Raw genomic sequence first — 12,981 nt, 5'->3', positions numbered from 1 at the left:
TGCAGAGGATGCATCAATAGCAGCGTACAGCGTGGTGCGGACCCTGCATCCCACAGAGGCTCGTAGGATGGGTCATATAAGGGGCTGCCTTTCCATGGGGGCTGGATATAGAAAGTCTAGGGCTTCAGTTAGGTATCTGAAATAGGTCCTTCCTAAATAGGTTTCTCTTACCCACTTCAGTTCACTGTCATGAGTGGTGGGAGAACATGCGTAAGACCTGAGTGGAAAAGGGGAAGGAGCCCAGTAAATGTTAATGAGCAGCACTGTTGCTCTCGCTCATGGGGGCAAGTTTCTTATCATACTTCCCCTTCCTGGGTTTTCTTGTAATTTTTTTTTTTTTTTTCTTTTCCAGAGATCTGAGAGCACCTCCAGAACAAGGGAAGATTTTTATTTCAAGGCAGTCTCTTTTAGAGTGAGTGATAATTGCTTTTGTTAATTATCAATTGAATGTGGGAAGAAAAAAAAGCTGTCCTGATTCTGTTCTGCCTGTCTTTCTGTCCGTCCGTCATCCACCCATCCATCTTTCTATCTGTCCCAAGTCCATATAAATCATGAAGCTTGGTGATGTTTTTGTGTTCCTTCTTGCTCATCTTCTGGGTCTCTTTCTGGCTTCTCTGGAAAAGATAGACTGAAAAACAGCAATCTGTCCTTTGACAAATTCTTTGAAATTGTGCTACAAAGAGTTGTTTATTCAGAGGGTAGAGTAGAAATACTCCACGTGGAGAGAGTTTTGGAATTGCTGCCTTCTAAATATGTATGTGTTTTCCTACCTCATTTTATTGAGTAAGATCAAGACTCTTGACAGTTTTCTCAAGACTGCTTTTAACCCCTCCCTGCCTATCTAATCTGCTGGTTCTCAACCTTCCTAACGCTGCGACCTTTAATACAGTTCCTCATGGTGTGGTGACTTGCAGCCATAAAATTATTTGCATTGCTATTTTTGTGAATCGTTATGTAAATATCTATGTTTTCCAATGGTCTTAGGTGACCCCACTAAAGGGGTTGTGACCCACAGGTTGAGAACCACTGGCCTAATCTCTTTAATATTCATGTTATGAATGGGTTGTGCTGACTTAATTTATGAACCAAAAACAAAAGGTGCACTTTGGGTGGGAGATGGCTGTCTCTTCTTTGCCATTGCGTTCATTGGGATATCGATGGAATTTACCCCATCAGAATATTGGGTTGGTGAAAATTACATCATGTGCCATAATGTGCCTTTGTTTAAAAATGAACCTTGTTTATGAAAATTTCCCAATGTATAAGGGAAATTGGTATGTATTTTCTAACCTTGACGAGAAGGCAAAGCCTTTTAATTTCTGTTTGTGTTGAGACTGGAATATGTTATAGTTTCAAAAATTTACATCTGGAGAAAAATGCAGGCTTCTTACATAAAACATAAGAATTGCATTACTGAAAACTTAACAAAATGAAAGGGGCTATAGCTCAGTGTTAGAATGCATTCCTAGACCTGCCTGAGTTCAGTCCTCATTAATGAGAAGGGAGGGAGGGAAGGATGGAGGGAGAAAGCAAAGGAGAAGAGAAAAATTATCAATTAAAATATACTTGAACTTTAAAAAAAAGAAAGAAAGAAATGTTGTGACCAAGGAAATTGCTTTTCTGGGTTTTTATTAGGTTTTGACGAGCCTTTAAATAGAGGCTTAAGAATATTTAAGGTCCTTCAAAGTTGTTTAGAAGCTGCACATACTTCCCAAGGTTAAGGCTACAACCCTTGTTGGATACAGAGGGTGCTCACTGGGGAGCAGTTATCCAGAAGGTATTTTCTGTTAAAAGGAAAACAGCCCAGTCTGAAGTGCCATCCACCAGCCGAAAGTGGAAAGTGTTTAGGAATGGCTGTTCTTTAGGTTGGTGGGAGGTAGCTGCTTACTGTCCTCAACAAACAGAAACTCTCTAGTAAAACTCGGGGTTTGAAGAGTTAGTCCTTGTCAGAGACTAGGCTTTGCGCACACAGTCGAGTGCCTTGGATGGGTTCCTAGATGCAGATTGTCCCTCTAAGGCAGCCAAGCTGCTTCTGTGAGTCACTCTCCTATTTTGGAAAGAAAAAGTTTAAGGATCCATTATTTTTCACCTTGATTGTATCCTTTAATCTCTGTATGCTGCAGACTTAATGTTGTATTCTTTTGAGCTTTTATGTTTTGTTGGTTTGGTTTGGTTTTGGTTTGAGACAAGGTTTCTCTGATAGCCTTGGCTGTCCTGGAACTTGCTCTGTAGAGCAGGCTGGCCTTGAACTCACAGCTGGAACTAAAGGTGTTTTTTGATTTTTTTTTTCTTTTCTTTTTTTAAAGAGTTTTCTTGAAAAGTAGATTGCATGTCTTGTAAGCTGCTTGTAAGAGTGCCTTTGCTGTGTGGCTCTTCAGAATTTAACGTAGATTACTAACCCCTGACCCGCTTGGCCTACCCTTGCAGCGAGCTGTTTGAAGTGGACCACATCAGAACAATTTACCACATGTTCATCGCACTCCTCATCCTCTTTGTCCTCAGCACGATCGTCGTGGACTATATCGATGAAGGAAGGTCAGGCGAGAGGCTGCTTAGCCCGCTCACAGGGTGGGGAAAGGGAACTGTTCTTGCTAGCTTCAAAAAAAACCTCTCGAGCAGCAGAATTGGTGATGAGTCTCTTCTCTCCTAAAAGTGAAAGAGGAGAGTTCCGTTTCTCCTCGCCATCATCATTAATAATCCGTTTTGAGAAAGTGGTCCAGCTAGGCTCAGGCTGACCACATAGCTGACGGTGATCTTGAGCTCCTGATGTGCCTTCCTCCCCTCCCAAGCGCTGGGCTGGTGCCTGCAGCAGCGCTCCGCTATACAGGGTTACAGAAGGCCACTTTTGTGCAGGCATATAACGTTCACTGAACTTATTTTCCATAGAGAAAGAGGCTGCCCTCCTCTCTCCCCTCCCTCCCTTCCCTCCCTCCCCTCAGTCCTCTTTCTGCCCCAGTTTGCTTTTGCTTTCCATGTCACGTGTACACACAGGATCCTAGGTGTCTGTAAAGACGTGGCCCACAAATGATAGAAAGCATGTAATATGTCTCTCTCTGAGGCTGGCATAATTCCCTCAAAAAGATTCTCTCCAGTTGCACTTGTTTTCCGGTAAATGATATAACTTCATTCTTTAGACTGAAAAAATTTCTATTATGTATATAAACCACATTTTTATTATGCATCCTCCATTGATAGACATTTAACGTCGGCTCAGTAGCCTAGTTCTGTGAACTGTGATATAATGAACACATGTGACATGCTGACAGTGTTAATATTTCCAAAAGTCAAAAGCTTGTGTGTGTATCTCAGGGAGGGAGGGAGAGAGAGAGAGAGAGAATTTTGAGTTCTATAAATTTATTTCATATCAAAGATTCACTTTTTTTCTCTTTTCTCCCCCACAGGCTGGTATTTGAGTTCAATCTCCTGGCCTATGCTTTTGGCAAATTTCCTACTGTTATTTGGACATGGTGGGCCATGTTCCTGTCTACACTGTCAATCCCCTATTTCCTGTTCCAGCGATGGGCCCACGGTTACAGCAAGAGTTCTCACCCATTGATCTATTCCCTTGTCCATGGCTTGCTCTTTTTAGCCTTTCAACTTGGAGTTCTAGGCTTTGTGCCAACATATGTTGTCTTAGCATACACACTGCCACCAGCCTCCCGGTTCATTCTGATACTGGAACAGGTAAGGATTTGATTGCTACTGGGAATGATGTCATGCTTAGTCCCATAACAGTAATGATCTGATACTGTTGCTAATGCTGGATACATGTTCATAAGTATCACATGCATACCAACTTAAGTCCCATTTTCCTGCCATCAGCTCCCAAATCCTGGGATTGCAGCTCTGTTCCAGCAAGGCTGGCTTTAGAACTGAAGTGTTTTTAAAAAGTTCATTCTATTTCAGTTATCTGGACCTTAAATACATTATATTGAACTTTTTTTGTTTTGTTTTGTTTTGTTTGAGACAGGGTCTCTGTACAGAGGTCTGGCTATCCTAGAACTCACTATGTAAATCAGTCTGGCTTGGAACTCACAGAGATCCATCTGTCCCTGCCTCCCAAGTTCTGGGATTAAAGGGGTGCACCACCACACCTGGTTCTTTTAAATAGATTTTTAATTTCCCATTTTTTAAAAAAGTAAACCTGTAATATTCATGTCTTTATCTGGAAGTTTTTTTTCCCCCACCTTTATAAAGGCTAACTTGAGTTGGTATATGCAAATTTAAGTTCTTTTGTGTGAATGCTATTAGCCAGTGTAGCTCTGGAGTTACTTATAGGAGACAGAGGTAGGAAATTCATGTTCCCTCTGCTTTGACAGATTCGTTTGATAATGAAGGCTCACTCATTTGTCAGAGAGAATATCCCACGAGTACTAAATGCAGCCAAGGAGAAATCAAGTATGTAACTGTCATCTTAGTGGGTTATTGATGGGGCCTGGCATTGTCTGGCTCTGGGATGACGCTGTGTCCTGTAGGGACTGTACTGCATTCTATGCCTGGGGTCTGTTATTGATTTGGAAGACTCATTGTTTCCTGACTATTCCTTTTTTCTACAATGAAAACAATTATCCTCAGACTCCTGTAACTGAGCATCCATGGAATGTTAATAGCCTCACCCTACTGTGTCTGCTTACCTTGCAAACCCTTGCTTCCCACTCTGGAATTTTTATCTTAGTCACAGGAATGGCTTAGAGAGATTGGCAGTAACTGGGCGATCGCGTGAATAACAAGTCATCCTAGTAGACCAGGAAGAAAAATAGGAGCCAACAGGGCAGGCTGTTCTTCCCTGTTGCGTTGTTTTGCCTGTTTGGTTTGGTTTTTGTGTTTTGTATTTTGAAACAGGGTCTCTCTATGTAACCATCGCTGTCCTAGAACTCACTCTATGGACCAGGCTGGCCTGGAACTCAGAGATTTGCCTACCTCTGCCTCCAGAGTGCTGGAATTAAAGATGAGCCCACCACTGCCCAGCTTTGCCAACCATTTTTAATCTGCCTGAGATTAAAGGCGTGTGCCACCACCCTCCCCACTTCCCTGTTCTTGTTGCTGACTTTGGCTCTCCTGGTTTTCTGGGTCAAGTCAAAGATCTTGTAATCCAATAGCTTTCCTTTTTTAGGCAAAGATCCACTACCCACAGTCAACCAGTACCTGTACTTCCTGTTTGCGCCTACACTTATTTACCGAGACAACTACCCAAGGTAACCATGAAAGGGGGAGGAAGTGTGTGGGGCACAGAGGTGCCCAGTGAGGGGCAGCGCTGGAGGCGGGCAGTCCATACAGGGCTACAGAGAAAACTGCTCATTCTAACAGGGCAGTGCTAATTAATAATTCTTGGTAGAATTACATAATCATGTTATAATTTTGATGTTTTTAAAATTGAGGGGGGAGTTGGAGATCAGATTCAAGGCTTTGTGGCATGCTGTCCTGTTAAACTATTCCTCCAGCCCATAAATGATATAACGTGTAGAAAGCCATTATTCGGTTCTTGACATTGTAGATAAGAGGACAACAGAAAGAGTTCATTGCTTATTTTCAAAAACCTTTTTTTCTCTTTCTTTTCAGGACTCCTACTGTAAGATGGGGTTATGTCGCTATGCAGTTTTTACAGGTAACTTTTTAAAAACTGCTTAACGTGTTATTGATTGGTATATTTTATTTTTTATTTTTAAGATTTTTATTTAATTTTATTTTTTTAACAAATGGGCTTCTTGTCAAGGCGGTGGTGACACATGCCTTTAGTCCCAGCACTTGGGAGGCAGAGGCAGGCAGGTCTCTTAGTTCAAGGCTAGCCTGGTCTACAGATCGAGTTCTAGGATAGCCAGGGTTACACAGAGAAACCTTATCTCAAGAAAAACAACAACAACAAAATCAAATGGACCTCTTTAAAAATATATGTAATTTATTTTTATTTTATATGCACTGGTGTTTTGTCTGCATGTTATCTATGTGAGGTGTCAGAAGCCTTGGCATTACAGATAGGTGTGAGCTGCCATATGGGTGCTAGAAATTGAACCTTGATCCTCTGGAAGAGCAGCCAGTGCTCTGAATCCCTGGGTCATCTCTTCAGCCCTATATATTTTTTTGAGATAGGATTTCTCTATTATGTAGCTCTGGCTGCCCTAAAACTCACTATGTAGATAAAGCTGGCCTTGAACTCACTGAAATCTGCTTGCCTCTGCCTTCCAAGTGCTTAATTAAAGGCATGTGCCATCAAGTCTGGCTCTTTTTCTAAAAATCTATTTAAAATGAGCCAGAGTTGGTGGCTCATGCCTTTGATCTCAGTACCTGGGAGGCAGGGGCAGGGGCATCTTTGAATTATCGTGTTAACCAGGACTGTATAGTGAGACCCTGTCTCAGAACAAACAAACAAACAAATAAACAACAACAACAAAACCAGTTTAAGAATGCTTTCTGTCAAGACTAAAGCTTTCTAAGTTCCTTCAACGCAGGCCATGGTATGTGCTTTGCCAGTGTCAAAGGTCTTTTTCTTCATTAAAGAATATTTAAATTGAAGTAATTCTGTTTGATTATTTCAGTAAGAACCTAGATGGCTTCCCCTTGCCTCTTCTGGGTGGTAGTGGTATGCGTGAGGTTAGCTTGCTTAGAACTCCCCATCTCTTCCTCACTCATTTTGAGAATCAAAAATCCCAGAAAAATCCCATTTTAAATTCTGTTTAAGTCAAATACTCGGTTGTAAAAATGAGTTATTCTAGGGTTCATAAACAGGTTCTTGGATAATTGTCTAAAATGCCATTTGGGCCAGGTGTGGTGACACATGTCTGTAAACTCAGTTCTTAGGCTGCTGAGGCAGGGGGATTATTGAGTTTGAAGCCAGCCTGGGCTTCACAGCAAGACAGAGTCTTCAGTAAACGATGAGGAAGAACTATGGTAGATATGAAACTTGAATGCCCTCTCTGAAGGGTGCAGCTGTCTGTATACTGGGGTTAAATGGCTATGTGTAATCGTTAGTCATACATGTGTTTCATCGGGAGGAAGCCACGCCCTCTCTCTCCCTTTACCAAGATGCCATGGTTTCTTTACTGTGTTCTAGGTGTTTGGATGCCTGTTTTATGTGTACTACATCTTTGAGAGACTCTGCGCCCCACTGTTCCGGAATATCAAACAGGAGCCCTTCAGTGCTCGTGTCCTGGTCCTGTGTGTGTTTAACTCCATCTTGCCAGGTAACCTGGGTGCTCCCCAGTTTGTCCATCCACATAGATAGTCAGGAGAAAGCAGGAAGCTGCTGTCTGTCGGTGCCTTTAGTTCCCTGGTTTTCCTGTGAACTCAGCTCTACACACACCCATCCACCATCTCTCAGTCTGCCCCACAAGTGAGATGCCTTTCTTGTTTCACTTCCTGCTCAAGTCTGCTTCCCCCAATGTGGGAAGTCCACATTCACGTCTGTCTTCCTCTTTCTACTCAGTTCTCTGTAACCTCTCAGTGTCACCTTGAAATACCCATTGTTTTTTAATATTTTTTATTAGGTATTTTCCTCATTTACATTTCCAATGCTATACCAAAAGTCCCCCATACCCTCCCCCCTGAAATACCCATTGTTAAAGTCATTGGTAACCTCCTCCTGATGCTAAACACTGTAATGGTTTAGCTCTCTCCAGAGTGGCCCCTGGGGACAGTGGGGACACTGGATGCTCTGGCCACATTTTGAAGTCTTAATTTGCCACCATTGCTTACCTGTCCGCTTTTCACCAGGTTTTATCTCTTAGCTTCATTCACTCAATGCTTTGCCTGGTGACACACAGGTTCCTACTGTGTGCCAGCACTGCGGACGCAGGTGTGGATGGTGCAGACAGTCTTCACTTTGGGGCGCTTCCTCCACTTAGCCATCTTGTCTCCACTTGCTAATATTTAGCACTGTCTGTCTTCACCTTTCGTTCCTGAAACAGGGACCGCTCCCCTGGGTAACCTAACTCACTTGACTGTGAACTCCATGGGATTAAGGACCATATTTTAAGATTTTTAAAAATCTATTTATATACTATGTATATTAGTGTTTGCCTGAATGTATGTGCACCATGTGCTTGCAGTGGCTGTGGAGGCCAGAAGAGGGTGTCCAGTGCCTCGGGACAGGGAGTCACAGACAGCTATGAGCTGCCTTGTGGGTGCTGGGAATCAAACCTGGGACCTCTGGAAGAGCAGTCCATGCTCTTAACTACTGAGCCATTTTTCCAGCTCCAAGGACCGAATTTTAAAGCCACTTTCAGTTTATCCCATATTGTCCACCAAATACATCCTTCTGAGGAAGTGAATCAAGTGGGTGGGCCTGCAGTGGGTATCTTACAGTACTGTGTGGTATGATAAGTGCTGTATAAAGAGAGTGAGTGTGGGCTTTGTTTCTCATGTCAGAGGTGACATTTAACACTGGACATTGGAAAATATGCCCAACTAACAAAAACTGTCTTAATTACAAAATATTGTCTGTAGAAAGTGGTGGGAAGGTTTTTAGACAAATAGAAATGGCGGATAGAAAGGCCCAAGGGTACCAGTGGTGGCGCACACCTTTAATCCCAGCACTTGGAAGGCAGGTGGATTTCTGAGTTCCAGTCCAGCCTGGTCTACAGAGTGAGTTCCAGGACAGCCAGGGCTACACAGAGAAACCCTGTCTCAGAAAACCAAAAAAAAAAAAAAAAGAAAGAAAGAAAGAAAGAAAGGCAGGTAGGCAGGTAGGCAGGCAGGCAGGCAGGCAGGCCCAGGGCACCTTGGAATGACAGAAGTCCATTGTATTTGGTATTCGTAGCACACAGGGCAGAGTTAAAGGGTCTTGGGCACAAGTTTAGCTGCATGGTCAGGCATTTCTTTAAATTAGGCTGGAGCCATCTATTTTATCTTAAAATTACATAGAAATAAATGTTTTTAAAGTAAAAATAAATAAATAAATAAAATAACCGAGCTTTCCAAGGTGCACGGTATCACCTCAGCACTGGGCGAGCTGGAATCCCAGCAGGCGGCGTGGCAGTGTCCCAGCTAAACACTCACTGGTGTGTTTATGATGGGGGGGGGAAGCTGCTGGGAAAGGCTTCCTTCATACTGTCCTCTTGTTTCAGGTGTCTTGATACTGTTCCTTTCGTTCTTTGCCTTTTTGCACTGCTGGCTCAATGCCTTTGCTGAGATGTTACGATTTGGTGACAGGATGTTTTATAAGGTATTGTATGCATTATATAGTATATATACTTTGTGTGTGTGTATGTATATACAATTGAAACATATATATATATTTCTCTGTGTGGTTGTCCTAGAACTCACTATGTAGACCAGGCTGGCCCCACAGAGATCCACCTACCTCTGCCTCCCCAGTGCTGCGATTAAAGGCATGGACCACCTTGCCTGGCATTTCTAATACATTTAAAACATTGTTGGGGTAGGGAAGTGGGCACACATGTAGCACAAAGTTCATGTGTGTTCAGAGATGGAAATCAGGCTGTCAGGCTTAGCAGCAAGCCCTTTGACCAGCTGAGCCATCCTACTGGCCCTCAAGCCCCATTTTATTTACATATTGTTAGGTATTGAGGGTTTTTTTTTCATACAAATCCCGGAAGATACTTTTCTATGAGTTTTACCAATGTTAAGTCTGTAATTCTGATACAGGTATAATTAATATAATCCAGCTGCTGTTACATACTAAGGAGGCTAAGGCAGGATAGTTACCATGGTTTCCAGGCCAGCCTGAGCTGCAGTAGAGTAAGACCCCTCGGCCTTCCCTCTACCCACCTGCACAAGAGCGTAGAGTGTTTGTGGGATCTTGTAAAGATACTGTGACTGCAATGGGAAAGTGCTTGTCAGAGGATATGCCGGTGCCATCACTGTTTCAGAGTGGCCATTTGACTTTTATAAAGTGGCTTCAGTGGGTCAGTCACTTAAGACTAGAGCATTCACAAGGGAAGTCACTTCCTTCACTTTCAGTGGTATTCTTTCTGCTTCCAACGGTATTAGCCTGCTAATGCTGGCCTTGTCAAGCTGTGCTATCTTGACTTCAAGTCTACCACTCCCTTCTCAAAGATAGTCAATGTGGATGGCAAATTTTAGATATCTGATTCTATTAGTCTTACCTCGAAATTGGGGGCCAGAATATAGAAGGGACCCCATCTCACTCACTCCCTTATAATTAAATGTTGCCATAGTGGTCCAAGTTGGTCTGTTTCCATGTGTGCTCAGTTCTCATATGTTTAACAAGGTGGAGAGGAAGTTTACTGGCTCTGTCATGGCAAACATAAATTATAATGTGTTCTGTATCTTTCCTCATACCATGTTGATAATGAGACAATGCACTCTGAGACTTAGTCTATATATATGTATATGTATATGTATATGTATATGTAGCGTGAGTATTAATACTAAGTGCCCACTTGCTTTTTGAGATTTGTAGCCTCAGTGTGTGGACAGTTTTATCATAATGTGCTGCAGGCTTTATTCACACCAGGCTTGTGTACTCTTTGGAAATGGCCAGGGTTGTGCTGTGTGTGAGTTTCCAGCTTTTCTTTCCCCCCCAGGACTGGTGGAACTCTACATCATACTCCAACTACTACAGGACCTGGAACGTGGTGGTGCACGACTGGCTCTACTACTATGTTTACAAAGACCTGCTCTGGGTAAACAGCAAGGCCTAGCTGATGATACGTAGGACATGGGGTTTCTGAGGGCCTAGGGAGATGGCTCAGTTCTCAGAACCCACATTGGGCAGCAAATAATTTCCCTCTATCCATACCTCCATGCTCACACACACACACACACACACACACACACACACACACACATACACACACTCTCACCATCCCTCACTTGTTCTCCCTCTCCCTTTTCCTCCCCTTCCCTCCCCTCCCCTCCCCTTCCCTCCCTCTTTCCTTCCTTTGTAGACCAGGCAGGCCTGAAATTTGCAGAGATCCTCTTGCCTCTGCCTACCACACACACTTGGTTTCTTTGTTAAAAGTAGATTTGAATTTACATCTCTCCAACCAGAGAAAGGTTTATGTGAGCCAGGCTTTGGAGCACACTATATTTAATTAGGTATAATCTGTACTTCTGGTTAGCACGGGTGACTCTGAAACAGTTTTCATTGTTAAGCAAGTGTGGCATCCACCTCCGTGGCTGACAGCATCTTAGGGAGGAGGCAAATGTTAAAGCTGTGAGCTCTCTCTCTCTCTCTCTCTCTCTCTCTCTCTCTCTTTCTCTCTCTCTCTCTCTCTCTCTCTCTCAGTGAAGTCCCATGTTGGGCTGAGGCAAGTCTCATTTTTAAATCTTAGCTTTGGGGGCTGGCTCAGCAGTTAAGAGTACTGTCTTCTCTTCCAGAGGTCCTGAGTTCATTTCCCAGCAACCACATGGTGGCCCACAACCATCTGTAATGAGATCCAATGCCCTCTTCTGGTGTGTCTGAAGAGAGTAACAGTGTAGTCACATTAAAAAAAAAAATCTTAGTTTTGGAAAGGGTGCCTGCTCTGTGTTCTGCACGGCATCCCATACTCTGACGATTGAAATTTGAGCTGGGTGTGGTTCTGTGAGCACTTTGAAGGAGGAGGCAAAGGTTGATCAGAAGCTCAAACAAGATTAGCCCGTAGCATGTGAAACCTGGCTGAATAATGCTTCCAGAACGTCCCAGAATAGCACCATAGCCCAGAAACCAAGCCCTCAGTACACAAGGCTTTAGGCAAGACATTTCATATCCAAACTACAGCACTAAGCATGTTATTGCAATTATTTTAGTAGATTTGGATTAACCTAAGGAGTAGTTTGAAAAGTTGAATACGATTGAGCAGGCATCTTTAGCGTGTGATATCATGTCTCATAATGCGTGTGCATACTATTTTTTATTTTTAAGTTACTAACTCTGATATTTTCCTTGTACCTTAGTTTTTCTCGAAGAGGTTCAAATCTGCGGCCATGCTGGCTGTCTTCGCCCTGTCGGCTGTGGTGCACGAGTACGCCCTCGCCATCTGCCTGAGCTACTTCTACCCGGTGCTCTTCGTGCTCTTCATGTTCTTTGGAAGTGAGTGACGTGGCCGGCTGCTTGTGCTGCTGGTGTCCCAAAGGAGAAAGCGAGACGGGAGGGAAACCAGGAAGTCACCTTAGCGAAGCTAGATGGTGGCACCATTTCAAGGTCGTTCGTTTAGCAGGGGTCAGAGTGTTGACTTTGAGTAATTGCATGCAGCTGTGTCTACAGGTGTTTGCACATTTGGGGACCAATGGTAAACACTGTCACTGTGCAACTCCTGAGCGGGTAGAGAGGAACCCATAAGAATAATGCCATGAAGTGTATTTTCATTCCGTCTCAATACAGTTGGTTCCCTAATAATTAGTGATAGTTAGCAGGGATAACTGACATATTTCAGTAGTTAAGCATCATTTATTTGTAGAATAAGTGAGGAGGGTAAAAGATGCATATGCGAGCCTACTGCTGGGAGCCAGCCACAGCCTGGATCTGAGCCTCAGCCCTGGGGGACTGCAACTGGATAACTGTATGTTTGTTTTCTTTCTAACTTCAGTGGCTTTTAACTTCATTGTTAACGACAGTCGGAAAAGGCCAATCTGGAACATCATGGTTTGGGCTTCTCTGTTCCTGGGCTATGGAGTCATTCTGTGCTTTTATTCTCAAGAGTGGTATGCCCGCCAGCACTGTCCTCTGAAGAATGTGAGTTGCCAGCCCAGCTCGGGTGTCCATTGCCCCTGATGTAAGGGTGTGGGTGGCGTTCCAGAGGGTAGTACAGTAGTGGAGAGTGAGGCCTGCTTGAAAGGAGGGGTAGGAAATAAGCCTCAGTTTACCTCCCAGTCTGCTCTCCTTGAAAGCCTGCTCCTGCGACTTGCTTCGTTCAGCGCTGCAGATTCTTGGTTTTCCTTTGTCTTACCTCCTGTGGCTTTCCATCTCCAGGCTCTCCAGGGACACACGCATCCCTGCCTCTGGGGCAGGATGGTTGTCACCTCTGTCCCCTGGGAGTGATACGCTTTTCTAAATGTCAGACCACACTGAATCTGGACCAC

At 43.6% G+C, this 12,981-nt stretch overlaps 1 protein-coding gene across 2 annotated transcripts in view; it reads left to right on the top strand.

Annotated features, from left to right (window-relative positions):
* Positions 1 to 12,981, top strand: part of Soat1 (sterol O-acyltransferase 1) — a 45,400-nt gene that overhangs the window by 30,204 nt on the left and 2,215 nt on the right. For both annotated transcript variants that reach the window (XM_021172125.2, XM_021172134.2), the window contains exons 5-15: positions 353 to 412; positions 2,428 to 2,535; positions 3,402 to 3,684; positions 4,320 to 4,398; positions 5,114 to 5,195; positions 5,560 to 5,605; positions 7,049 to 7,178; positions 9,060 to 9,157; positions 10,503 to 10,601; positions 11,857 to 11,992; positions 12,489 to 12,634. In XM_021172125.2, the coding sequence (XP_021027784.1) occupies positions 353 to 412; positions 2,428 to 2,535; positions 3,402 to 3,684; positions 4,320 to 4,398; positions 5,114 to 5,195; positions 5,560 to 5,605; positions 7,049 to 7,178; positions 9,060 to 9,157; positions 10,503 to 10,601; positions 11,857 to 11,992; positions 12,489 to 12,634 (1,267 nt within the window). The remainder of the gene's footprint in view (positions 1 to 352; positions 413 to 2,427; positions 2,536 to 3,401; positions 3,685 to 4,319; positions 4,399 to 5,113; positions 5,196 to 5,559; positions 5,606 to 7,048; positions 7,179 to 9,059; positions 9,158 to 10,502; positions 10,602 to 11,856; positions 11,993 to 12,488; positions 12,635 to 12,981) is intronic.

This window comes from Mus caroli, chromosome 1 (genome assembly GCF_900094665.2).
Source record: "Mus caroli chromosome 1, CAROLI_EIJ_v1.1, whole genome shotgun sequence".
Taxonomy (NCBI): domain Eukaryota; kingdom Metazoa; phylum Chordata; class Mammalia; order Rodentia; family Muridae; genus Mus; species Mus caroli.
The sequence above is the reverse complement of the archived record's forward strand: the minus strand, read 5'-3'. Positions and strand labels throughout refer to the sequence as shown.